Genomic DNA, 26,294 nt, shown 5'->3' on the forward strand with positions numbered 1-26,294 from the left:
TGTGTCCAGAAGAGGCGCTGCTCGTTTCCAGTTTCCCTTTAAAAGGCGGGGCTTGTGACCGAACAAACCAATCAGCTTCTAGATGTCGATGAAGTCTACCTTTCTGCGTCGATACACCCTTTCAGGGTACTGTGCCTGTATTTGACACGTACCCCAGTCTGATAACCAATGGATCGGACCTGAAGTGTTGCAGTCGGTTTAAAGCTGACAGATCTTTTAAAACATTAGTGAACACTGGGTTCATAACCTGAAAGCATGGAGGCAGGAGCGCGTGACCCGGCAGCAGGTAAATAATGTAGTAACGTTAAATTAGTAAGAGTTGGCGTGTGCATGGATAGATAGATTACCATCAAATCACCGATGTGGTATACTAACTAGAGGACTGCATTTAAGTTTGCATCTAAGCATTTGCTGTTTACATTATCGACTTTACATTAAAGTACAATAATAAAGCTTGATATATGGGGGTTGTTTTATTTATAGGATAAATATTCATGCTTTTTGCATTTTGGTAAATTTAAGACAAATTGTGAAAGATTGCTGAGATCTCTTCTGAAACCCACATGAAAAATACTCTAGTATATTGTTGTTATATTATAGTAATTGCTACACTTTGTTAATGTGTACAATATTATTTTGTACTATAGTGAATTGATAACTGGTAAATTCTGTAGTAATATTTCTTATGGTAATGTTTAAAAATATTACAGAATCTGTGAATTTTAAAGTATACTACAGTATTTTTATGTGAGAAGATATTATGCAACATCCTTTCTTTGAAGTTCTTCTCTATTTGATCTCACTGCTTTTCAGGAGAAACAAACTAAGGTATTAAAGAGATCTTGTGTAACTTTATTTTGTATTGGTTGTTTCTTATCTCCCATCCCCAGGTTCTCCATACCTACAACCATCCAATAAGAAGAGAAAGATCAGTAAAGACATCAAACAGTCCACCCCCACCCCATCCGATCGAACCAGCACCATGAAGCGTCTCTTTGGTTTTGAGAAGGAAGATCTGTCCTCATGGCATCGACTGGTGTGTCTCCTGAATCGCCCCACTGACCCGGCCTCACTCGGCATTTTCCGTTTCTTGTTTGGCAAGTCTTCGATTATACATAACAAATAAAACTTGGGCATCAACTTCTCTGATTTGGTTTTAATTGTGGTTTGGATGTTAACACGTACTGTATTATATGTATAGGTATGTTAATGGTGCTGGATGTCACCCAGGAAAGAGGCCTCAGTCACCTGGACTACAAATATTTGGATGGGGCACCCGTGTGCCGCTTCCCTCTTTTCAACTTCCTAAAGCCCCTTCCCATGGACTGGATGTTCTTTGTTTATTTCGTCATGTTCCTCGGTCAGTGAGTTTTTATCTGTGTAGTGAGAACGTTGTTTCTGTGTTTATCTCCACAAAACTGATCGTCTGCATTTGTTTGTATTTCTCAGGCGCTGTTTGTATCATGCTTGGTGTTTTTTATCGCTTTGCGTGTCTGATGTTTATATCCTCTTACTGGTACGTGTTCTTCCTGGACAAAACGGCCTGGAACAACCACTCCTATCTATATGGGCTTATTAGCTTCCAGCTCACTCTCATGGATGCTAACAGATACTGGTAAGATACTAGCTAGACCTCCACTTAAAGAAACAGTTCACAAAAAAGAGAAAATTATGTCATTTTCACTTATTCTCATTTTACTCGCCTAAACTTTATTCGAGTCAAGAGGAATTTTGAATAATGTTAACATATCTCTTATTGGTTTTAGCCTTGACCTCTGGGCTGTGTTTGGACGCCTATTAGTCATCTTTTAAATAAAAATTGCTTGCTGGGTATGTTTACGTCTTAAATGTTACTTATCATTTTCAGGTCATTAGATGGACTCCGAAATCCCAGGAAGAGGAATGCTCACGTACCCCTGTGGAACTACACTGTACTCAGAACTCAGGTGATTTATCTTGTACAGAATTGGGTTGGCGATTAGCAGATATGTGTACTATCAATATGTTGCGTATGAGCCATACTTAATTTTACATTCAATAGATTTTTATAGTGTACTTCATCGCCGGGGTCAAGAAACTGGATGCTGATTGGGTGGAGGGGTACTCGATGAAATACTTGGCACACCATTGGTTATTTGACCCATTCAAGTGAGAAACATCTGTCTTGTGGCACATTGTTAACATTGAATAATTGATTTTATTTAAATGTGTATTATTTACATTAATTTTTTTGTTGCAGATTGATTTTACCTGTGGAATCGATTAGTCTGATGGTTATCCATGGTGGAGGTCTGATCTTAGACCTCACAGCTGGGTATCTGCTTTTCTTTGATGCCACACGCCCCGTCGCCTTTTTCTTTGTGAGCTATTTCCACTGCATGAACTCCCAGCTCTTTAGCATAGGTAAAAAATTTGTGTTTAAAATTCAGCATCATTACTATTACTTGTTCATCATTTCAAACCATACATCATTGAGCTCCAGAAATCCAGAGAGCTTAATGGCCCCTAGTCAGTAGTCACTGTAAACTTACAACCTTTGTTTTTTCCCAACAGGAATGTTTTCCTACACCATGTTGTCTACGAGTGCTCTCTTCTGCTACGCTGATTGGCCCAGGCGCTTTTTTGGCCGTTTTCCAGAATTCCTGCGGCCTATCCTGCCTTTCATCTCTCCTCCGCCATGCCCCAGTTCCTCTTGCGTGTACCCTAATCCACCCAGTGGGTCCAGAGAGCAAAATGAGGGTCACGCTGTCTCCAAACCATCCAAACCTGGCTTCAAACACAAACTCGGGGCGATCTTCACTATCATTTACATCGCGGAGCAGTTCTTCCTTCCTTACTCACATTTCATCACACAGGTGATTTAAACGGCAGGACTGTTCAGGGTTCAGTCAAAATTATCATACACTTGCCATGGCTACAGAATGATGCTTTGAAATCTGGAAGTACACTGCAATGTGAAAAATATAAAAAAAACACTCCTATTATTACGAATAAGGGACAGTGCATCATTCACTATGGACGTTTTGGCAACAGAAGTCCCGCCTTCTAGCTAAAAGAATCAATCATTTGTCGATTAAAAACTGATATTTCTCTGGGGTAGGGGCTCAGAGTTTTAGTTCCCTTTCTGATCTATTGTTTGTGTACAACATGATCTTGAAAGTTCAGTGCTTTCGCAATCAGTTTGTAAACACGGCTATCGAACGGCTGCAAATCTGCACAGAGCTTACAAGGGTGGAGACTGAGTCATCCTGAATACATGAAGCCAGTCACGTCTGGTCTATTAGTTGTATTTAAAAGTGACGCAAGTATCACCATTACTTCTGTATTGTGATTATTACTATGACTTTGATTTTGAGTATCCCTGTGGGTGGAGTTTAGTCCAAAACTCTAATATTAACATCATTCAACCGGGAAGTAGAGGGTTGTAGTACAAACCAGCCGTTCACTGTAGGCTTTGAAAGAAGAATGTATGCTCTAACAGCAACTTTACACACTAACTAAAGTTTGAAAAATGGGATCAGGAAGAATGTGACCTTTAAAGAAATTAAAAATGTTCACAATATTGAGACATCATTTGAATTCTATCTGTTTTTGGAGTACAGGGCTATAATAACTGGACCAATGGACTGTATGGTTACTCGTGGGACATGATGGTTCACTCTCGATCACATCAGCATGTCAAGATCACCTACAGAGACGGCGTCACAGGAGAGGTCGGATACCTAAACCCTGGAGTGAGTAGATTTTAGTTATGAAGGAAGTCGATTTTAGTACAATTTAACGTTCATCAATGACAGTGCGGTCAATCTGGTGCAGGTTTTTACTCAGAGCCGGAGATGGAAAGACCATGGAGATATGTTGAAGCAGTACGCCACCTGCCTTAACCAAAATCTGCCACGTTTTAATATCTCGGACCCGGAGATCTACTTTGACATTTGGGTGTCTATTAATGATCGCTTTCAACAAAGGTCAGTAATGTTGACTGTGTGTATACTTCAAACATATGTTTTAGATTTACATTCATGTATTTGATCATTCAAAGTGGCTTACAGTGCATGCTTTCCCTGAGATTTAAAGGGACACTCCACTTTAAAAAAAAAATAGGCTTATTTTCCAGCTCCCCTAGAGTTAAACATTTGATTTTTACCATTTTGTAATCCATTCAGCTGATTTCCGGGGTCTGGCGCTACCACTTTTAGCATAGGTTAGCATAATCCATTAAATCTGATTAGACCATTAGCATCGTGCTCAAAAGAGTTTTGATATTTTTCCTTTTTAGAACTTGACTGTTCTGTAGTTACATTGCGTACTAAGATATTACGCAGTGCCTGAAAATAGCCCCTTTGGTTACTTTCAATAGCAGGGGACTATTTTCGGTCACTGTGTAATATCATTGTGCCTGCTGCAGCCATGGTACGGCAGCAAAGTCCTTGATTATTACGCCAGAATGAAAGTATAGTTCCTAGCCATATCAACCTAAGTACACAATGTAACTACAGAAGAGTCAAGTTTTAATTTTTTTAGCACAATGCTAATGGTCTAATCAGATTCAATGGATTATGCTAAGCTAAGCTAAAACTTATACAGATCAGCTGAATGGATTCCAAAATGGTAAAAAACTCTAGGGGAGCTGGAAAATGAGCTTATTTAAAAACAAAAGTGGAGTGTCCCTTTAAAGCCATGATCTTGGCATTGCTAGTGCTACTAGTTGTATCCACATTTCTGATAAAATTCTTCTATCCTATAGGATATTTGACCCACGTATTGACATTGTGAGAGCTGATTGGTCGCCGTTTCGCCCCAATCCGTGGCTCATGCCGCTGCTTGTGGACCTCTCTCCGTGGAGGACAAAATTTGAGGAGATCGAGGGATCTTTAGACAATCAGACCGAAGTGGTCTTCATCGCTGACTTCCCAGGTTTGTCTTCACGATGTTGACTGGAATACATAAACAAAATGCATTTGTTTAGATTAAATATGCTGATTCTCATTGTGTTGACATCCTCAGGCCTTCATCTTGAAAATTATGTCAGTGAAGATCTGGGGAACACCAGCGTTCAGGTTCTGCAGGGTTTGGTGAATGTTGAGATGGTGGACGAGAAGAAGAACTATAGTTTACAACCAGGAGAAAAGATGCAGGTTCGATTCTTGCCGTTATATTCGACCTTGAAACATTTTAAAGGTCCAGTGTGGGGTTTTTGGTGGCATCTAGTTGTGAGATTGAAACCAACCTGAATTTTGAAACGCAAAGAAAAGCTACAGTAGCTGCCACAGGACAAACATGTTGTCGTCTGAGACAATGGCCCTGTCCCAAATGGCACACTCCGGACTTGTGGACTTTCTCGAAGTCCACACTTTGATGACATCATGTAGTGCAGACTTTAGGGACCCTTGACACGAGTCCACAAGGGTACAGCGGAGTTGTATTTTGGGACCAACTCTAGAGTCACACCGGAAATAGGAAGAAAAGTTGCCCATCAGTGTGAACTCATCCCATCCGTTGTCTGATTTGACTTCTGGATTGGTAAAGTGCGTGGAGCCTGCACCAGTGTGGGCTTCGCCAAAGACTGCATTAAGGGTGCAAAGGGGGTGCTGATGAGCACACTTCGGAGGGTAAAAATGACAGATGGGACCCCCTACGGACTCGTAGACTAAGCAAGCATGCGCAATTTAAGCTGAAAGTCCACATGAAGTGCGGTATTTGGGACAGGGCCACTGTAGGGATGAAATGCGAACAGTTTATCCATTTAGGGCTACTCTAGGAACATGACAGTGATTTTCATGTAGATAAAACTGCTCATTCGAAAGTAATAAAAACAATACAGTTTAATATGTAAGGTCTTTATACACCACTGATAATATAGTTATGTATATTATATTGCATTTCTGTCAAGGGATGGTTTTTTTACCTTACCTATATGGAATTGACGTCCTAATTTGCATTGTTGTGTATTAAGCTTCCAGCTGGTGCGTATCACAAGGTCTACACTGTATCTGATAAGCCTTCATGTTACATGTACATCTACGTCAATACTACTGAGGCGGCGCTGCAGGAAAACTTTACGAAGCTTTTGGAAATTCAGGAGAAAGTGCGAAATGGAACAGGTAGACCAGATTTCATCAATCTTACAGATACATTGAGATAAAAAAGTGGCAAAATTGTTTATTGTGATTATCAATACATGTTATTTATTTTATTTATTACCAGTAGTGTCTAACCATATGGCTATTGATACGTTTCATATAAACAGTAAGGTACTTATGTTATTGCCTAAGTAACAATCCACCTCCAAATTCAAGCCGAATCATTTTCAATTTTAACAATGCTGGCAGTGTAAACAAAGCTTTTATTTTGTAAACACACTTGGCTGAGTTCAAACGAACCTTTATCTGCTTGTTGCTACACTAAGCAAACGTTCATCCTTTGTTTGCAGAGACCGAACCTTTACCTCTAGAGTTGCAGCCGCTCATCACTGGCCTCGATGACAACGACTCAAATGACAGCGTGATCGACCCCGTAGTGCGAATCTTCCTGAAACGCCAGAAACGCATGCAGGCCGTGAAGAAAAGGCGAGAAGCTTCTTTGGTCGAGAGGTTCGAGAGATTTGCCTCGAAGAAATACTACTCGATCAGACGAGGGTACGTCTATGTGATACAACTGTTTAAACGCAACAAACACGGACTAGAAATAAATAATCCCATTTAGTTTCACTAAAGGGTAGTGAAAACCAGCATATGCCGTTTATATGTTTCTCTCATCTGACACACCTAATTCAGGCCTTGCAGTCTCGAGGATTGTATAGAACCAGAATGATCTCAGATGAGGGAGACATACAAAATGTGCAGGAATAGGGGTCCTCCAGGACAGGTTTGAAAGGCCTTAAGGCATCTGATAGAGCGTTTGGACCTGAAAGCTGTAGCATGTGATGTGACGTCAGATTAACAAGCGGTTAATTTATGTTAACAGCAGTCATGCTCAAGTGTTGTTGTTGTTGATCTTTTCAGGTTCCTCATGACAGCCATTGCGTTGCGTAACCTGGCAGTGGGTTTGCCACCACTGGAGCAGCTGCAGAGGGAAGTGGCCTATGCCAACCTGAAGGAACCAGAGGCAGAGACCAATCAGAATGAGCGTCTTAAAGATGAGGTTGGGCACGGAGAACTGTAAGAATGAGCCAAGGGGTGCCAGCCAATTTATATTACAGCAAATGAACAAATGCTTTAGTAGGTCAGTATTTCAGAGCAGTGTCTGTGAAAAGGTCATTTATTGTTTACAGGTTGATCAAAGTTTTTTTTTTTATCATTTCACATAGTATCATTTACTTAAACGGATGAAAAATTACAATTCTGTCATTGTGTAAGTTGTTACAAACCTGTATACATTTTTTGTTTTGTTTTGTTGGACACAAAGGAAGATATTTATAATGTGTGTAAGCAGAAAACAGAAGCACCATTGACTTCTAAAGTAGGAAATAAAAATACTATGGAAGTCAATGGCGCTTAAATGGTTTAGTTTCAAATATTTGTAGAAATATTGCCTTTTTTTCTAGAAATATTTTTGTGTTCAGCAAAACAAGGAAATGTATACAGGCTTGTAACAACTTGAGGGTGAGTAAATGAAGAGTTTGGTTCCAAAACGAGATAATAATACCGTTTTTAAACATTTTCTAAAATCTAGTTTTTGATGCATTCCAATTAATTTCAATCAAACTGCAGTTGGTTTGTTTTGATTTAAGCCTTTATAACAAAAAAAAAAAAACATGATAACACAATAATAAAGAGTTGGAACCAAACTTTAAAGGGCCAGTACACCTAAACATTAAAATCATGTCATGACTTACTTTTACATCATGTCAACTCGAATAAAAGTGAATAAAGATGGGGCCCGTAAAGCTTCAAAACACTACATTTTCACTATATTTAAAGTCAGAGCATCAGTCCCAATTCATAATCATTGTATGGAGTAAAGCAGCATGAGCATTTATAAAATCTATTGTTTCACAGAGGAAATATTTTATAAATTCATAAAAGTTTGGAACTGCACGAGGAAGATCGTACAAATGCTGTATTTTCATTTTTGGGTTAACTGTCCCTTTAAATTGTTACATTTCATTCCCGAAAAAACGCTTTTATTGGTTACTGTATTACTGTATTTTTTTTTGGCACTTTGAGATTATATTCAGAATACAGAAACACTACTTTAAAGCCTTACTGTTAAACATTTTGATATTACAGCAAAATTTGTACAATGACACTAAATGAGACATAGGCTTGTAAGATGTTTTTTTTTTTGTTTGTTTAATGTTTTTTTAACCTAATGAAAGGTTTTAAGGTACTCTGTCATATACTGACTTGTTTTCGATACATTATATAAAATACAGATGAAATCATTGATATGTGGAGAAGTACACAATTGTCTAATAATGCATAAGTTTCATTATGCAAAACAGGGGCCTATGTTTCTTCTAGCATGCACAGAATTGAAGAGTTTTAATATGCAAACTGATTGTGAGTAAAGATTTAAGTCAGTTTTTGAATAAACAATGCAAAAATAAGAGTAATTTACTTAATGAATGAATGAATGTGTGATGTTTTATTGCTGTCAGTTTTTAAAATGATATTCAGATAAACATTTTTTCACCCATGTTAAAGTGCATCAAACAACAATCAAAAGTGTCAACAGTTAAACAAACATCACATGGCACATATTTCATACAATTAAGAGACATCTTGGTGAAACAAACACTTAATTAAATATAACTGCTTGAATGGTATCTGTATATAATAAATCATGTGTCAGTTTTACTCTTTGCATTATGTCAACATCAAGATGGGTTTAACAAAAGTTGTAAATCATGTAAGTAACCTCTCTCTAATCACATTATCTTCACTGCTATTGCTTTTAAAAGTAGTGTAAATCTAGTGTTTAAATGCTCTCATCTTACACAAAGTTGTTTCTGAAAAATATAAGACATTAGTCCAAGACTAACCTGCATTGATAATCCAGTTAAAAAGTTTTACTTGGTCCAGTATATCAGTTAGCTTAGTAACTAATTTTTTTACTACTACAGTTACTCTCTTTATTACCAGTTTAGGGGAGTAGCATAGTAAAGTAACATAGACATGCAATGGATTTACATTTGGTTCACACATTAGTTCCCTTTACCACACAGGAGGTTTTCATAGCAAAATAGAGTAGCAGATTTTTAACAGATCAAATTCACCTGTACTGACCTCATCACACATGCAAACTTGGTTCAAATCACAGCATGTTTTGTTCTGTCTTACAAATGTGCAAATGTATGCTATACTGTACACTTGAAATCTGAGATGAAACAAGAACTTGATTTGAACACTTAAAAAAACAAATAGAAAAACAAATAGATCTTAACCACTGTGTAAAAAACAAAAAAAAATAAAAATCAGGTGAAAATCAATGGAGTGTTTACCAAAAAAATGTTAAGGCCGTAAAAGCAAATATTTTAAACTGGCGCTAGGCGATTTAGTGTTGGTAATACGAATCCCTTTTATCCGTGAAAGTGGTGATGTTTTCCGCAGCGCTGAGATCTACCTGGGCTGGAAGTCCGGATAGAATATTCCACGTATCACACCTTCAATGACCATATTTGAAAATGTATCTGCAAAAAAGTGAAGAAAAACTATTATTCAAATCTTTCATGTCTTTATTGAGAACAACCAAAAAACCTTAAAGTGTTTGTGGAAAAAGTATGTGAACCCTTGAGTTAAAGACCTCAAATAAGCTAATTGGAGTCAGCTTTTAGCATACCTGGAGTCTCGTTGAGATAATATGTTTGGAGGTGTGGATTAAAGCTACTTAGACTGATAAAAACCCCTCAAACTTTTAGAGTTTGCTCTGCACAAGAAGAGCACGCTTATGTAAGCCATGCCTCACCAAAATGAGCTTTCAGAGGAGCTATGATCAAGAATAGTTGCTTTACATTTAGAAATTCACCAGTCTACAGTTAGGCAAACAATTTCAAATGGAGACGCTTTGGGACTGTTGCTACTCTACCAAGAAGTGGGCGCCTTGTCAAAATGACACCAAGAGCACAACGAAGGCTCATCAATGAGGTAAAGAAACAACCTGAAAATTTTGAAGCCATCATTGGAACTTGCTATCATATCTGTTCATGAGTCTACAACACATAAAACACTGAACAAGCAGGGTATCCACGGCAGGACAACATGAAGTAAGCCACTGCTTACTAAAAAGAACATTGCTGCACGCCTGAAGTTTGCAAAAAACACAAAATAGCTAAATGTTTTGTGAAACTAAGATTGAACTATTTGGGGAAAAAACAAACAGCGCTACATCTGGCGTAAAAAAAGGCACGGCATATCATCATGAAAATATCATCCCAACTGTAAAGTATGGTGGAGGAAACATCATAATTTCACCAGCTTGCAATCATTGAGGGAAAGATGAATTCCCAAGAATATCAGACAATTCTTCAGGATAATGTGAGACTGTCTGTATGTCAGCTAAAACTGTGTTGAATGTGGGTGATGCAACAGGACAAGACTCAAAACACAGGAGCAAGTTCACAACAGAATGGCTTCAAAAAAACAAAATCCGCCTTTTAGACTGGCCAAGTCTGAGCCTGGACCTCAACCTAATAGAGATGCTATGGATTGACTTGAAGAGTGCCATAGACATGAGACATCCAAATAATTTAACAGCGCTAAAGCAGACTGCCAGGAAGAGTGGGCTAAAATTTCTCCTCAATGATGTGCAGGTCTGATCCACAGCTACAGGAAGTGCCTGGTTGAGGTTATTGCTGCCAAAGTGGGGTCAACCAGTTATTAATTCTAAGGGGTTGTGTACACCAAAAGTTTTACGCCCGCGGCCGGCGCATGTTTTCAATTGTTTCCAATGGAAGCTCGGCGTTTTTCAAATAAGCCAGCAGCGAGCGGGTTTTTTCCGCGCTGAAAACCGGCGCTCGGCGGTTTTCACGCGCTCGGCGCTGAGAGTCTAGAGTTGAAAGAGATTCAACTTTGGGAGAAAAGCTCCGCTCGTCAATGTCAGTTCTCACACGGCCGCCCAATCACAGTGGAGCAGGGGCGGGACATTACCACAGCAACCAACCGGCTCGCAGCTGAAGTATCACAGCTATCAAAGCGCTCAGCTGATGAAAGCTGGCACTCAGCTGAAAAACAGCTGGCATTCGGCGTCCTCAAGGCGTTTTCAGACGCGTTTAAAAGTTTTGGTGTACACAGCCCCTAAGGGTTCATTTACTTTTTCCACTGCCATTTTGAATATTTAAGTGTGTTCAATAAAGATCAACACAATTTTTTGTGTAATTATTTTTAGACACAATTATTTTTAGGTGTTTTTCAATACCCTTGACTTAGAGGAAGATCAGATCACATTTTATAACAAATTCATTTAGAAAACAAACAAGTTCCTAAAGGTTGAAGCAGGCAACCCATACAAATTTATAAAAAAATGCAGATATTTAAGGTTTAAAAAAAATAATCTGTTCTAATTCAAGACCATTATTAAGCTGTAAAGTTTTACCATTGGTGTCTGGCAGCAGATATGGATCCCTCTGGAAGACCAGCGTTGGCTGGTGTGTCAGTTTACTGCAAGGTTTAGTTCAGAAAGGTCAGTATGAGAAGTGACTCACAAACAGAGCCAAGTGTAATATTTATCACATGGGTGGTGTCATTTTCCAGATGCACTGCAATCATTTCTCAAGCAAAGGAACAATAAACTGATCAGTATGTTATTCTGAGAACAATCGTACAGAAAACAGACACTTGTCAAACAATGTTTTCTTCTTGGTGAAAGTAATAACAAACTTACAAACCTTGATTCATCTGATTCAGTTTCAAATGACCTAAACCATAAAAATATAATAAATTTAACACAATACACATTTTTTAATTCTCTTTTACAGATTACGACACTAAAAAGCCCTTAAAGTGACAGTTCACCGAAAAATGAACATTCCGTCATCTTTTACTTACCCTCAAGTTGTTAAAAATTTGTAAAAAATTATTTCTTTCATCTGCAGAATACAAATCAAGATATTTTGAAGAATGTTTGTAACCAAATAGATCTGGGGCACCATTGACTTCCATAGTAAGAAAAAGTAATGGCTGCGTCTGAAATATCTAAAATGCTGCCTTCGGAGGCAGCATTCGAAGGCATAAAGGCATGTCCGAATCCAATGTTTGGTTACTTTCTATCATCTGAGATACCTTTATCATCTTATACCACAATTCTATGTGTAGGCATGCACGAGGAATGTGATTGGTTGAGTTTGAAAAAATACAATGCTGCCCAAGAATGCAACTGGAACACAAATTTAGTTTATAATACTTTTACTTTTTACACCTCTTGATTGCATTTCTTGCGAGAAATTAGTATTGTGGTTTTCAGATATGGGATTAGTTATCACCAAGGCACTCTCAATTTATATTTCAAACAGAATTCCATTACGCTGCCTATGAAGGCTGTCCGAATTTCCCAGAGCTGCCTTCATGCCGCCAAAGTCATTGCGTAACATGTCAGCGCCCATCGTCAGACATTTTACATTCAGTTCATTACAATGGAAGGAAGCGGTGTTCATCTTTTTTTTACAGTCTATGACAGCAATGCATAATGTCAGCTGCCTTGGTTTTTGGACGCAATATTATGGAAGTGAATGGTGCCCCAGATCTGTTTATTACAGGGACACTCCACTTTTTTTGAAAATATGCTAATTTTCCAGCTCCCCTAGAGTTAAACATTTGATTTTACCATTTTGGAATCCATTCAGCTGATCTCCGGATTTGGCGGTACCACTTTTAGCATAGCTTAGCACAATCCATTGAATCTGATTAGACCATTCAGGGCTCAATGCAAATAATTTTTTATACCGGCCCGGTCGGGCCAGTGGTTCAGGTTTTCACTTGCCCTGCCAAAATTTTTACTGGCCCCAATAAAAAAATGTCAGTGTCACATATTTAAGAATAATGATTCAAAAGTCAGATATAATTGTATACATATACAACAGACATGTTCCAGCAAAAAAAGGCTCCCAACCTTTCTGCTTTACCTGTAAACTGACAGCAAACTGTGCAAAAGATTGCATAGTTTCTTTTGTCATGTTTTACCCAAGTAAATGTCTGCTTCCAAGATGTTAAATAATATACATTGATGAAAATATATTTTAGTGACTGAGGGTAAAGCACTGGCCCGATCGGGCAAGTGACAATACTTTTTACTGGCCCCAATGTCTCTCACGCTTGCCCTGGGCCACCGGGCAGTCCTTTATGTTGAGGCCTGTCATTTAGCATCACGCTCAAAAATGAACAAAGAGTTTTCGAGATTTTCTTTTGTAGTTACATCGTGTAGTAAGACCAACGGAAAATTAAAAGTTGTGATTTTTTTAGGCAGATATGGCTAGGACCTATTCTCTTATTCTGGCGTAATGATATTACGCAGTGCCTGAAAATAGTCCTCTGCTATTGAAAGTTACCAAGGTAATATCTTTACTTGTATTCAGCTGACATTTATACAGGTCTGTAACAACTTGAGTGTATTTTTCTGTGAACTATCCCTTTAAGGCTGCCTTTTTTATAGGAGAAAATGATACCCTATAAAGCCTTACCCACAACTCTCTGCTTTCGGTAGTGACGGGAAATGGCGGATATTGAGGAAATCCAAGAATATCTTTGGAAGCACCTCATTTTCCATGATCATAGTCTATAACACACACACAGGGACAAAAACAAATGCTCATTTTCAAGTGAATGTTTTCTACCGTGCAACGTTTTTACATCAGCGTGTGGATGTTTGAACCATACAGTACCTGGAGGTAAAGCTCTAGTCCATGTCTTCTCTGTTCGAGAACCTTGGGAACCCAGTTCCTCACATGCTTTGAAGGGATTTCAGGAGGTTTTATGATCTTTTTGAGCTACAAAGAATTCGACATGGAGAAAAACATGTTACACGCTGGCCTAAAGGTGTCTCTGAAGTTTCGATGCTGTTTAATTGTGAAAGCACATAATTACAGAGGTTATTATGGTTATAATGAATATAAAGTTCTAATGTTATTTCTTCATATAACATCAATACATAGAAAAAAAGAACTAAAATCCAAACTATAAAACTATGCTGATCCTTGCGATTTTTACAGGAACTCTGGGCTTATGCAATACTGTGGTTTTTTGCAAGACCAATCTGTGTCTCATATTTCCAGATTGACTGCATTTATAAAGGACATTAACCTTTATAAAAGGTCAAATAAAGTTGTATAAAAATAGACTTTTTTATATATATGGCTGTTTAACGTTTACACTTTTATTTCTTACTTTATATTTCACATGTAAAGATTTAGTTTAATGCGAACTTACCATTTTATGTAGAGCATGAAACTCACTGTATCGTTTCTCTACCGTGTGTTGTCTACCACACATAAGCACCTCGATCTTAAAAACCTAAAGAAATAAAGTCACGTTTTAATTAAACGTTTATATATCTAACGACGGCTATTCATTCAGTCTGTAACGTTAGTGATCGACAAAAAATGTGCCGATAACATCACATATCAAATGTCTGAATTCCCTGTAAACAAAGTATTAAAATCTTAGCATCTAGACAGATCCCTAGCAAGTCAACTGTTTAGGGAATCACAGTCGCGTTTGACACTCAAGGTTTTACGCCTCATACAGTTGAGGCTTTACGTTTGCTACCATATACAACAAACCTACTGTATAACTCACCGTGTAGCCCTTGTCCACATTACTGCCCTCCGATCGAAAAGACGGAATTGATACATCTATTGAATGCATTATTAAATAGTCAAATGCCTATAAGTGACTGTTTATAAGTCCTTAGATGTGATTTTTCTGGTTGTCAAGTTTACTGGGCGGCTGGTATGAGAAAATTGAAAATAGTCGGTACGCTTCTTCTCCAGCGCCAGCAGCAGGTTCAGTGGTTTGTATGCAGGTGCAATACCGCCACCTGTCGGCCTAACAACAAATTAAAGCGCTGCAGCACAAACATTTTACAAGCATTTGGCAGATGCTTTTTATCTATATATGTAATAATACATTTTATAGTCTATGGCCATGTGTTGTCAGTTAGTACTTATATAGAATAAGGTATTGATATTCAGGTTATTGACTACAGGCCACAATTTTGTTTTAAATGGCACCTATTATGGCTTATTGTAGATGTAATACAAGATGTAATATAAGTCTCATGTGTGCACAGAACGTGTCTGTGAGGTTTCAGCTGTGCTGTTTTAATGTCTGGACCTTCAAATGCAAATTAGGTCCTGCCCTCACTCCCTTACTTTAAAGAGACAGTGAGCGCTTTCAGATCTGATCAATACAGTCCGAGAAAATAGTACCTAGTGGACAGCAAGCGTGCCGCACAAGCCCTGAAAAGTGAAGCCAAAACGTCTCGATCGCCCCCCAGTGACTGGTCCCAGTATAGGTCATAAACCCCGCCTCCCCATGTTATTCAATGGCACTTGAGACCAACAAAATTTTTTTATTACACTTCAATTATCTTTTTTCTGTCATTTACTGTAGTTTTTATCACGCTGATGTAAATTCAAATGTTTGTTTTTAAAATAAGTTTGTGTTTAGTTAGTTATTTAATGATATAAAAACGGTTGTTAACGTCATGATTGACAGCTGTGATATCGTGTGATATGCGCATTCTGCGAGAGTGAGGGCGGGGTCTTGATTTTGCGGCTTTACTTTCTGCTCACTACTGCGCATGACTGGTCCCGAAATCGCTACTGCGCAGACTCAAGACCCAAGATGTCTTCGCCGTATCGGGACACTGGCGGCTTCACTTTTCACCAATGGAAGGGAGCGAACAGGCGTCGTCCATCTTTTTTACAGGCTATGGTGGACAGAGTACAACTCGCTGAGGGTGGAAACTATGGGAATGCAGGCCTGTTAGTGGGCGGGGCTTTTTCAATGTGACCTCAAATTGATAAGAGAATCAAAGCGGCATGTCTTATGAGACCTCTTTTGTTTTAATGGGGATTAAAAAACAAGGAGCAAGTGGATTTTTTTCATCGTAGGGTGGTTTACACACTGCCAACACACATGATGTTCAAACACCTTGTAAACGTGAATTTTGCATAATAGGTGCCCTTTAAATGAAGACACAAATCTTTCTCTACTATTATATAAAGATATATAATGTTAGATGAACCATAACAGGATATAATATTAACATAGAAAATAAAAGTAGATAGTTTTTTGACTGTCTACCGTTGTAGAATAAAAAATCATTTTTAAATAGCATTGTTTGATAATGTGATTTTCAGTTATTTTTAGCAAGATATTTTTCATTTTACATAAATGAAACATAACACACATTACTTTGTAATATAGGACATTAAATGTACTTACAGCCAACCACAATATAACAGTCATATTACTTTATATGTATATGTGTTAAAGTACAACTACACAGGCTGTATTTGTCCTTTATTTGTATTCGGTAATATTGTTGAACAAAGCACAAATCATGTAAAATAAATGTAAAAACTAGTCAAATATGTGAGTCTTAAAATCTAATGATGACATTATGTGCAATCAAGTTTGATTTCAATCATTGATTTTACTTTTTTTTTCAATCTTTGACATAAGTCAATATTAAAGATATCAAGGTTATATTTGCAAGTAAATCAAAAGTAAAAAAAAAACTCACATTATCACATTAGCTGTTATACTACAAAGATTTTTTTATTTATTGTTTTGTCTTCTCTCACTGACTTTCTTCTTGTACTGCATTGTGGTATTTATTGCCTATTGTGATTTCATGCTCTGTGACTGATGGTTACTGCTAAAACACTTTGATTTCCCCCAGTGGATGTATAAAATATTCTGTTGGGCCAAAATACAAATAAAAGATAAAATGAAAGATCCCATTGGTGAGGTTGAATGTGAAATCATTTATTCAAGTAAATTTTCACTAGCCTATATAAAAGTGTTGCAGTAATATGAGCATCTGTATATAAATATCTACTCAGAATACATACGCATTGTTCTAACACAATTAAGCATGTTTTAGGTAATATAACAGTGTCCTTTTGACTGAATGTTTCATTTTTTTTTTTACATTTTTATCATTCTGAAAGAAAAAATAGTGGGAAAAAATAGTGGGAAATGTGTGGCATTCATCCAAACTCTATAAGAGGAATCCAGTACGATATGACACTGGACTTGCTGCTTTTTTGGAAATTTTACGACTCATAGTAGCAAAAACAAAACAAAACAAAAATGAATAATGCAATTCATTGCAGAACTGTACGTATGCCCCAGCGTTGTACATTGCATGGCATAGTCATAACTTAAAATGCCCTGTTGATTTTCGGCTCCCAATAGAAAAGTGACCCATAATCGGCATCGGTTCTTCTGTTCGCTTTGCAGTTTTTCTGTCACCATGATTAATTTTTCTATTTTTAATACCTGAAATGAAGAAGAGATTTCTTAGAAGATGTTTATTCAAAAATATGCGTAATAAATGTATTTGTGCAGAAAGTCAAACTTACGGTGAAATGTGACATCCTGACACATAGGCGTAGTTTCCGGTGTATCGGAGTTCACAGCGGACTATATTATTACTGTAGTCAGACTCTGGCACGTGATAACTGGGATTTACACTAACCTACATCGGAAATGGAAAAAGTTGGACGTTTGTAACATGACACTGAGAATGGCTTGAATACAATGAGTTAATTTGATTTATAGGGCATAAACCTTGAGGATGTAGTTTCCGGGTTTCACATCAGTAATATCTATCCACTGACAGTCAATGTCTGCATTGTAAGTGTCGTAGCACCCTGGACTCAGACCCTAAATACACAACAGATTAAACATTCAGCATATGTTTTAAAAGCACAGCTGTCAGGGCATAATATTTCGTACTTACTAAATAGTATATTTACTAACTTTTTGGTTATAGCATGATTAGGCTTTGGACTACCGGGTAAATACTGTGGTATACATATTTGAATGTGCTTATCATAAGGTACCATTGTATAAATATCATTGTTTAGGAACCAAGGTATTATTACATAATACCATGACTGTACCATGGTAGTGCCATAATACTTTTAGTACCATGGTAGTGCATGTTACACTAAAGACACTTGTGACAAATACACATTTGTAAACTATCTATATTTGCAGCATTTTACATCATCAAAGGCGTGCAAAGCAATACCAGAATCAATTGCAACATAATCAGAGAAAAAGCTAAATAAATGTCATCATTATTTATTTTAATCCACATGCAACGTGCCAATGCCAAACTAAATTCAAATCAGGTGTAAGTTGTAAGAGACTCCCATGTACAAATTTTCATGGCATTCAGAGATTCTGCCTATATAGAGCCTTCCAAATAATAATTTCAATTTGTGCAATATATGCAAGCAATATAATAATATTTACAATATATATAATATAGTAATAAACGTTATATGCATGGGTAAATTCCTTGATAACGCATAAGTTATAAATAAAACCTAACCTGAGTATGGGAGGTGCATGCATATCGTCTGTAGTAACCATAGTCACATGACGTGTCCTCCAGGCAAAAGCTTGCCTTGTGTCCTTCAGCCACCCTTCTCTGAGTAGTGGAATCCAGCAGGTCATAGTGACTGAACTCATCCATGCTGTGGTAGTGCCTGGAAATCCCAAAATGAACCAGCATTACATATGGATTTCATTTCCGGATATGGCAGACACTTTAATCCAAAGCATCTTACAGTGCATCACACTGTATACATTTCTTATCAGTATGTGTGTGTTTCCTAGGTTCAAACCCACAACGTTTCGCGCTACTAACACAAAGCTTTACCACAGGAACCCTTTCCTTACCACATGGACACAAATCAACTCTTTAGGCAACAAGGTTTTTCCAAATGAACTTCATGGCCAATGTACGAGAAAGAATGTACATCACACCCCGTGCCACCTAAAACAGCTTGAATGATGTCAGTGAAATTGTTAAAATAGCTTCATAGCCAAAAAATACCCAAGTCACGCATCAGACAGAGCAAAGCATATTTTTCACCGTGTTTATTTTAGTGACAGACTTGAAAACGATCACACTAAGAAATGTCAAATAGACGTTGGTCAGCACATACAGCTCGCGCCCCATTTATGCGCAACACTAGTCTGCTTAACAACAGCCCGAAAGTCATTGTATACACTGGAGCTCGCCCAAATGTACACCATAGTAGGCGGCGAGACGCGGTTTGCTTCAGGACAAAACTATGCTGTGAATAAATGGGCCCCTGTTAAGTGTTTTCATTCAGACAAGAGCGCAGATCTTTTTCCTTCTAAAAACACCACCGCCAGATTTTGCACATGACCTAATCCCAAACCCTGATAAAGCCACGTACGAGTTTCACAATCTCGCTTCGACCTAAGGAATTCCGGTTAGTGAATCACATTTGTTCCCACTGGAACTCCTAATAGGTCTCTGATGGATAAGATAAAGGAAAATGCAAGTTTAAATGGAAACTGATTGACTGGTCCTATATGCTTCTGTATAGAGCCTTGCGTCAGCAGTGCAAAAAGTTATGGGTTTGAACCCAGGGGGAACACTGATAAAACATATGAATTGTAAGTCACTTTGGATAAAAGTGTCTGCCAAAATGCGTAAATGTAAAAATGGGGCTTACTGATGGCAGCTGTGCCATTCCCAGGTGTAACGCGGCCTGCTGGGAAGAAAGTCGGAGGTGCCTTGGTTCTTGACCCGCTGCGGGAATCGCAGCAACATACGAGTGTCGTAGTCTCTCACGCTGGATCTGTACGCCGAGCTGTTCGACAAAAACACCACGATGGTTACAGAATATCACACATTCCTTTTAACTTTAATGGTTCTTCATATTGTGTATCTTGGCCGCACGATCGCATTTTAAGGCCGTATGGAGCGACTACAGCATTCCAGTAAACACTCCCCTTTCTGGATGAAATGAGTCTTGTCTGTCCCAATAATGTGTTTTGCAGTGTCCTTTATGATGAATTTTCCATGTAAACAGTTTTACGCGAAGGCTGCTTGTAGAATCCTTTCACTTCCCATCGTGGCAGGAGTTTCGTTTAACGCCTTCCAATTTTCAAAGCGCTGGTTTCAGTTATAGGATGTTCCTACCACATGTGTTTTAAATAGGTTCCTATGACTCATCTATTACACGGAGGAATGCAAGTGTGCTAACTTTTGCTCTCTGGTTCCGAGCGCCACCAAAACCTTGATTTCTTCCTGATGTTTCATATCAATAATAACAATGGTCGTAATACCTTGCCAAGCAGTTTTCCTCAGCGGCACATCGGAGATTGTACATTGGAACTCTCTGCACGTAGGTCGATGCTTGGATGTAGTACGGGTCTCCCACGAGATCAGGCAAACCTACAGAACACTGAAAGGTTTGATTAAAAGATACAAGAAAATGCACAGTAATATATTTCTGCAGTGGTCTTAGATGATTTCTGTGCCGGGTTTGCAAATAATGGTCAATAAATTACTTGGGCAGTACTCTTTAAACTGTCCTAATATGTCCCATTTAGGTACAGATATGTTTACATTTTGGTACCAGTATGTACCTTAAAAGTACTACTATGCACTTGTTGGTACCAATATGCACCTCTGAGGTACTAATATGAATGAACTCCTCTTTAGGTGCAAATTTGTACTTTTCAAAGAGGTACCAGCCCAGTGATCATTTTTCTGATGGTGCACCGCATTCTGTGACCATCAAACTACTGTGGTCAAACTAATCCTAACCCCAATCCTAACCCCATTCACATAATTCAATGGTCACATAATTTGGCGTTACACCTGTCTTTTGGCCTAACCAACTGAACGTTACCAAATCTCCTTTCATAACCACCAAACAGTCCAAACGTTTCACCTGACACACCAGAAATATCTAAGATGAGGTGCATTTGATTCAAATAACCCTGCATTTAGATTAGGCACACATTAAAGTAATATATGACTAAAATGTACATTCATTGAAAGTAATGTAACTAAAATATTCACAGAGTTGGTTATTTTTTACCCACATATGCAGTTTACTGTTGCGTAATAGTAACACTAGTTAGGACATGAGATTGAATTAGCATATCCCTGCTGAGAAAAACAATACAACTTCTAATGGTTTCCATTACAAATACTATTATGAGCCATCAGCTGTTTCACATTAAAACCAGTACACTATTTTTTGTTTATTATTTTATGTTTACTTTATTAGTCCCATCTTTGGGAAATTTGTCTTGGACATTGTGCAAAGCCAATACATATCATTTGTAAAATATTACATAAATTTAAAATAATTAACTAAAAACACTATGGGCGATATCTCGCAGTATTTTATCTCTATTAAAAGCTTTGATTTTTTGATTTGCTTTAATTGTTTGATCTAATTTGTAGGAACAAATACGTTTTTAAATCGTTTAGACCTGCACATCAAAGGGTGGTTTCCCAGACAGGGTTTAGGTTAATCCAGGACTAGGTCTTAGTTATATTAGGACATTTTAAGGGATAGTTCACTTTAAAATGAAAATTCTGTCATCATTTACTCATCCTCATGTTGTTCTAAACATGTATGAATTTCTTTTTTCTAATGAACACAAAAGAAGATATTTTGAGAAATGATGGTAAACACACAGCAGTAAGTGACCATAGACTTCCATAGTAGGAATAAAAAATATGATGGAATTTAATGGGTACCTTCAACTGTGTGCTTACCATCATTTATCAAAATATTTTCTTAGTCATTTATCACAATACTTCCAAAATATTTTTTTCCTACTATGGAAGTCAATGGTCACTATCTGCTGTGTGTTTACCATTATTTCTCAAAATATCTTCTTTTGTGATCATCAGAAAAAAGAAATTCATACAGGTTTAGAACAACACGAGGATGAGTAAATGATGACAGAAGTTTCATTTTAAAGTGAACTATCCCTTTAAGGAGTTTTTACAAACATAGCTTACAAAAAAGAATACTGGTGAGCATCTTGAGACAAAACTATAGCCCTGAGATAATGTCAGTGCAAATGTTTTAAAATGTAGGCAGCTCAACCAAGCATTTTAGCCTGGGACTGTAATAAGCACTGTTCGTGAAACTGCTCCAAGACCCTGTACCACTTCCCTGAAGGTAATAAATCAAAGTTAACCATTCAGGATATGAATCTCATACTCGACAATTTTCTTTGCATGACTTAAATCTGAGGTAACTTGTTCATGGTTTTTGTGTTTTATGGTTTTATTCCCAACAGAACCCAACACAGAGACCATTACAGTTTCCATTAATATAACTCATTATAAATCCACCAGCATTTCTGTGATGCTTTTTGTCCAATGGCAGCAAAGCATCAATACCTACCATATTGAAAGTAACTTGTTCCGTATCCCGGTCGTTCCCTAGGCGACGGTCTCTCATACGTGTCATAATAGTTATAAGACGGGTTGTCCGGATCAGTGGACTTGTACGGGTTATATGGATCGTCTCCAACCATAACTTCATCTTTCCGTCTGTTAGCGTCGGTGTCGTTGGCCGACATCTGCCGCAGATCCGTTTGATTCCTGCGCTCCTGTGAATCCCTGACGCGCGCTCTGCGTCCACCTGATAACCAGCCCGAGCCGCCGCCGTTCGCGCTCATACCTGTGTGCAGACGCTCGGACCCGCGGCTCTGGGCAGCTCGTGAGGAGGATGAAGGTCTCGCGGGCGCGTCATCGTTGCGAACGATGGCTATCGGTCTGGATTGCGTCGGTTCTTTGGTTCCGTCACGTTTTATCGGTGCCTGATATTCCGAACCTTGGCTTAATATGCTAAAAAGTTTCCCATTGTGTTGCCATTGTATGGTTTGTCTAAGAGCTGCGGGTGCTTCGCGCTGCGCATTGCCAGTGTGTGATATGCAACATAATAAACATGCGTGCGCAAATGCGTAAATTAAGGTATGTGTTAAACTGTTACTCATTTTTACAAATTTGGCTCCTCCGATTGTGCGGCTTTGTCGACGTGGAATTCTAGTAACTGTGAGAGAAAATACTGGCCTAAGTTTTTACTAAGTGACTGGTTAACGGTAAATAAATAAAATTAAGTGAGACTTACATGATATTAGCGCGAGAGCTCTTATTGCTGTGAACTTACTTCTTGCTAACTGGTGCGCAAAGTGGATAAGGGAGGAGGAGTTATGGTTTTTAAAAGTTTCTCTCCGTGGTTATACAAGCTCCGGTAACGGAAACCTCTCTTCTTATAGAGCTGTAAAAAGTGAACTGCTTGATCTGAACAAATAAGACACAAACATGCAAGCAAAAATGTCATACATTATGCATATTGTTGTGTTATGTATATGCATATATATACTGTGTGAAAAAAGGTACAACACTGTGAATGAAACCTTTGGAGACCACACCAGTGACAAAAAAGGTACAGCTTTGTAAAAAAAAAAATTGACTGTCTATATACAACCAACCATATATACACTTTCAATTCAGCATTGGGTCAAAAATGGATGAGCCTATTGGATTCAACTAATCCAGAATATGTTTAGAATTTTATTAAAACAACCCAGCATTTTGGGTTAAAACAACACAATGGCTAAAAAGTGCTTGGTTGTTTTAACCCAAGTCTGGGTCAATATTGGACAGAACATCATGCTGGGTTAGAAATGACCCAATGGTGATTTGTTTAAACCCAATTGCTTGGTTGTTGTTACTTAACCACTCAACAATTCAGTGTTTATGAAGATGAAATGGTTTTTGGATTAGTTTTCTTCTTCTTGTGTTATGTCAAATGCCTCCCAGTATGACTTTTGGATGAACCCTTAAGAGGCACTTTAAAGAAAAGCTCTTGCCAAAATGTCTCCGCATTAATGTTCCCATAGCACAAGCCTCGCAAAGTAAGCAAAAATACATATTTCGGTAACTTGTTGCTCATAAACCAAATCAGTTTCTTCCTTTCCTCCTATTACCTGCACCCAATCTCTTCTTTTGAAAACGTGCAGCTAAAAGTCCTGTGTGTGGTTTACGAGGTGCTACTTTAAACATCACGTGTGCTTAGTTACATTATGAGCTCTACGTCTTGTTGGAAACTGTTCATCACATAATGCACTGTTTATAATATCCAATCATAAACGCACCTGGGCCACCCATACAGTAACATAGATATATATTCCTCCACACTTTCCATCGATAATACGTGCTCTCATCTGACCCCACTGCTGCTGCCTTATACTTTCCCATGAGCAACATATCATATGTTATTCACTGGAAGCATATAATTGCTGGGTAGAAAAACGTAATCAATGGTCTTCAAATTCTGCGTCTAGCCTCATTGCCAGTGACAAACCACGGAGACCGAGGTTCCTACCAGAGGTTTCTGAAGTCTGAAAGTCAGACCAGTCGTTTACTTTCTCAGTAACATAATGTACTCTAAACGTATGGGTTCACAGGAAGTGTAGCTATAAGAATATATAATATTTCCCACTGTGACTCTATAAACTATAGGATACTTCAGATGTATTTTAGATGTGCTATAATAGATTTATCATCTATCAGTACAATGAACTGCCATAATGTGAACGTGCACTTTGTCATGTTGCACACAATAAGTGCTGTGAACACTAGAGGGCATGTTTTAATAAAACCAACATGTGGGATCTAAAAGACACAAGATGAAAAATAAACATCTTGTATAATTAGTTCTGTGTGTTTATAACTGATAAAAACTTCTTTGCAATGCCAAAATAATATTGTAATACAACATTTTTTGTAAAAAATTCTGTATTTGTGTAACATCTGAGTGACTTTATTTGTATTTTGGATGTCTTTTGCTTTGCTCACCATTGTTGCCAGCAGTTTTCCTGCAGAATCGGGCTGTTATAAAACTGTTGCTGCAGGTTGTTTTATTTGTGCGCGAGTAGGATTTTGTTCAACTGCTGTCCATCTTAAAGGATAACACCACCGTTTTACAATATTTTACTACGTTCTTACCTCAACTTAAATGAATTTAAACATGCCTATCTTTTTTCAATGCATGCACTTTTAATCTTTGTACAGCGCTTCTTGAATGTGTTAGCATTTAGCTTAGCCCCATTCATTCCTATGGCTCCAAACAAAAGTTTTATTTTGTGCCCCCATACTTACTCCTGTAATTACTCATGTAACAGTCTTTAAATTGGGAAAATATGGAAGTGTTTGGTGGCTTCTAAATTCATCCCTCTCTGGAGCCATAGGTATGAATGGGGCTAGGCTAAATGCTAACACATTCACAATGCGCTGTACAAAGATTAAAAGTGCACGCATTGAAAAAAGATAGGTATGTATTCATTTAAAATATTACAATATTGAAACAAAGTTTTCCTTTAAGGCATAACGATCTTATTTATGAAATCAGACTGTGTTTACAAATAATTAGGTACAGTGTTTTTTAAAGGAACAGTATGTAAGAAATGTATATCAATGAATCATAAAATGGTCCTGATATGTCACTAGACATTAAGAAATCATTTTCATTTCAAATACTTAAATCACTGACAACAGTGGTCTGGCCAGGATATTGTCATTTAAAAAGTGGAGTTGCAGCCCTCAACTGATGTTTATGTTGTCATTTTGGGTATTGGCCACCAGTTTTGTGATTGCAGTACCAGTTTTAGCCACAAGTTTTGTGATTGCAGTACCAGTTTTGGCCACAATCCTACATACTGTTCCTTTAAGAAGAATTTGTGTGTAATGCATAAAAGTGAATGTAAAATATGTATTTTTTATATTTTGAGTCATGACGTTTGGCATAAGGTCACTGGGCTATTTTTGTTGGCCATTGGGCTGGTTTTGTTATGAAGACCTGGCAACCCTGTCACTCAGAGTATGCAGATCTGAAGAATCCTAAATATTTATTTAATGGTCAAAAAATGTTCATAGTCTATCCCCTGGCAATTACCCTTTAAAAAGGTCCAAATATGTATACACATGACACCGATATGTACCTTTAGAGGTGCTAAACTGCACTAATGTTGCCATTAAGTGACTCTTTTTGAAAGGGTACTGCCCCATACGTTTGTTTCAATAAAGTGACTATGAAATATACATTACATATAGTATTTTTTACATTATGACTGGTTTTGAAGTTGGTGTACACTTTGATTTTTATTATTTTTATAATTATAATCACGAGAATGTTTTTGTCCTGCAACTAACGTTAAAATGCGATGTACACAAATACTTTTAAAGTTCAATCCTATGAAATGAAACAAAATAAGCTCTTCAAGTTTGAAACCAACATCACACGACCTCCCTGAGCTGCT

The 26,294-nt window shown here is 37.8% G+C and overlaps 3 protein-coding genes across 4 annotated transcripts; 1 reads left to right on the plus strand and 2 right to left on the minus strand.

Moving 5' to 3' along the window:
- Window positions 1–94: 94 nt before the first annotated feature.
- Window positions 95–7,346, plus strand: ggcx (gamma-glutamyl carboxylase). The gene is made up of 15 exons (XM_065290430.2): window positions 95–286; window positions 891–1,097; window positions 1,202–1,360; window positions 1,450–1,615; window positions 1,868–1,946; window positions 2,042–2,148; window positions 2,240–2,403; window positions 2,554–2,855; window positions 3,603–3,734; window positions 3,817–3,968; window positions 4,748–4,917; window positions 5,008–5,138; window positions 5,957–6,104; window positions 6,434–6,638; window positions 7,005–7,346. Exons 1-15 carry the CDS (start codon window positions 256–258, stop codon window positions 7,162–7,164), a joined length of 2,313 nt encoding a protein of 770 aa, XP_065146502.1. The 5' UTR covers window positions 95–255; the 3' UTR covers window positions 7,165–7,346.
- Window positions 7,347–8,570: 1,224 nt separating this feature from the next.
- snx24 (sorting nexin 24) lies at window positions 8,571–14,964 on the minus strand. The gene is made up of 7 exons (XM_065290429.2): window positions 14,730–14,964; window positions 14,361–14,444; window positions 13,817–13,921; window positions 13,616–13,710; window positions 11,828–11,857; window positions 11,536–11,600; window positions 8,571–9,634 (listed from the first exon to the last, which is right to left on the minus strand). Exons 1-7 carry the CDS (start codon window positions 14,796–14,798, stop codon window positions 9,564–9,566), a joined length of 519 nt encoding a protein of 172 aa, XP_065146501.1. The 5' UTR covers window positions 14,799–14,964; the 3' UTR covers window positions 8,571–9,563.
- A 1,943-nt stretch (window positions 14,965–16,907) lies between these two features.
- On the minus strand, window positions 16,908–23,179 carry loxa (lysyl oxidase a). Of its 2 annotated transcripts, XM_065290427.2 has the most exons (7): window positions 22,373–23,175; window positions 20,283–20,391; window positions 19,667–19,804; window positions 18,508–18,664; window positions 17,736–17,831; window positions 17,528–17,643; window positions 16,908–17,444 (listed from the first exon to the last, which is right to left on the minus strand). In XM_065290427.2, the coding sequence occupies exons 1-7, from the start codon at window positions 22,965–22,967 to the stop codon at window positions 17,438–17,440; spliced, it is 1,218 nt and encodes a 405-aa protein (XP_065146499.1). In that variant the 5' UTR covers window positions 22,968–23,175; the 3' UTR covers window positions 16,908–17,437. The 2 variants fall into 2 exon arrangements, with proteins under 2 accessions (XP_065146499.1, XP_065146500.1); XM_065290428.2 differs by lacking the exon at window positions 16,908–17,444 and having other exon boundaries at window positions 17,524–17,643; window positions 22,373–23,179.
- Window positions 23,180–26,294: the final 3,115 nt, after the last annotated feature.

This window comes from Paramisgurnus dabryanus, chromosome 10, assembly GCF_030506205.2.
Source record: "Paramisgurnus dabryanus chromosome 10, PD_genome_1.1, whole genome shotgun sequence".
NCBI classification, from domain to species: Eukaryota; Metazoa; Chordata; class Actinopteri; order Cypriniformes; family Cobitidae; genus Paramisgurnus; species Paramisgurnus dabryanus.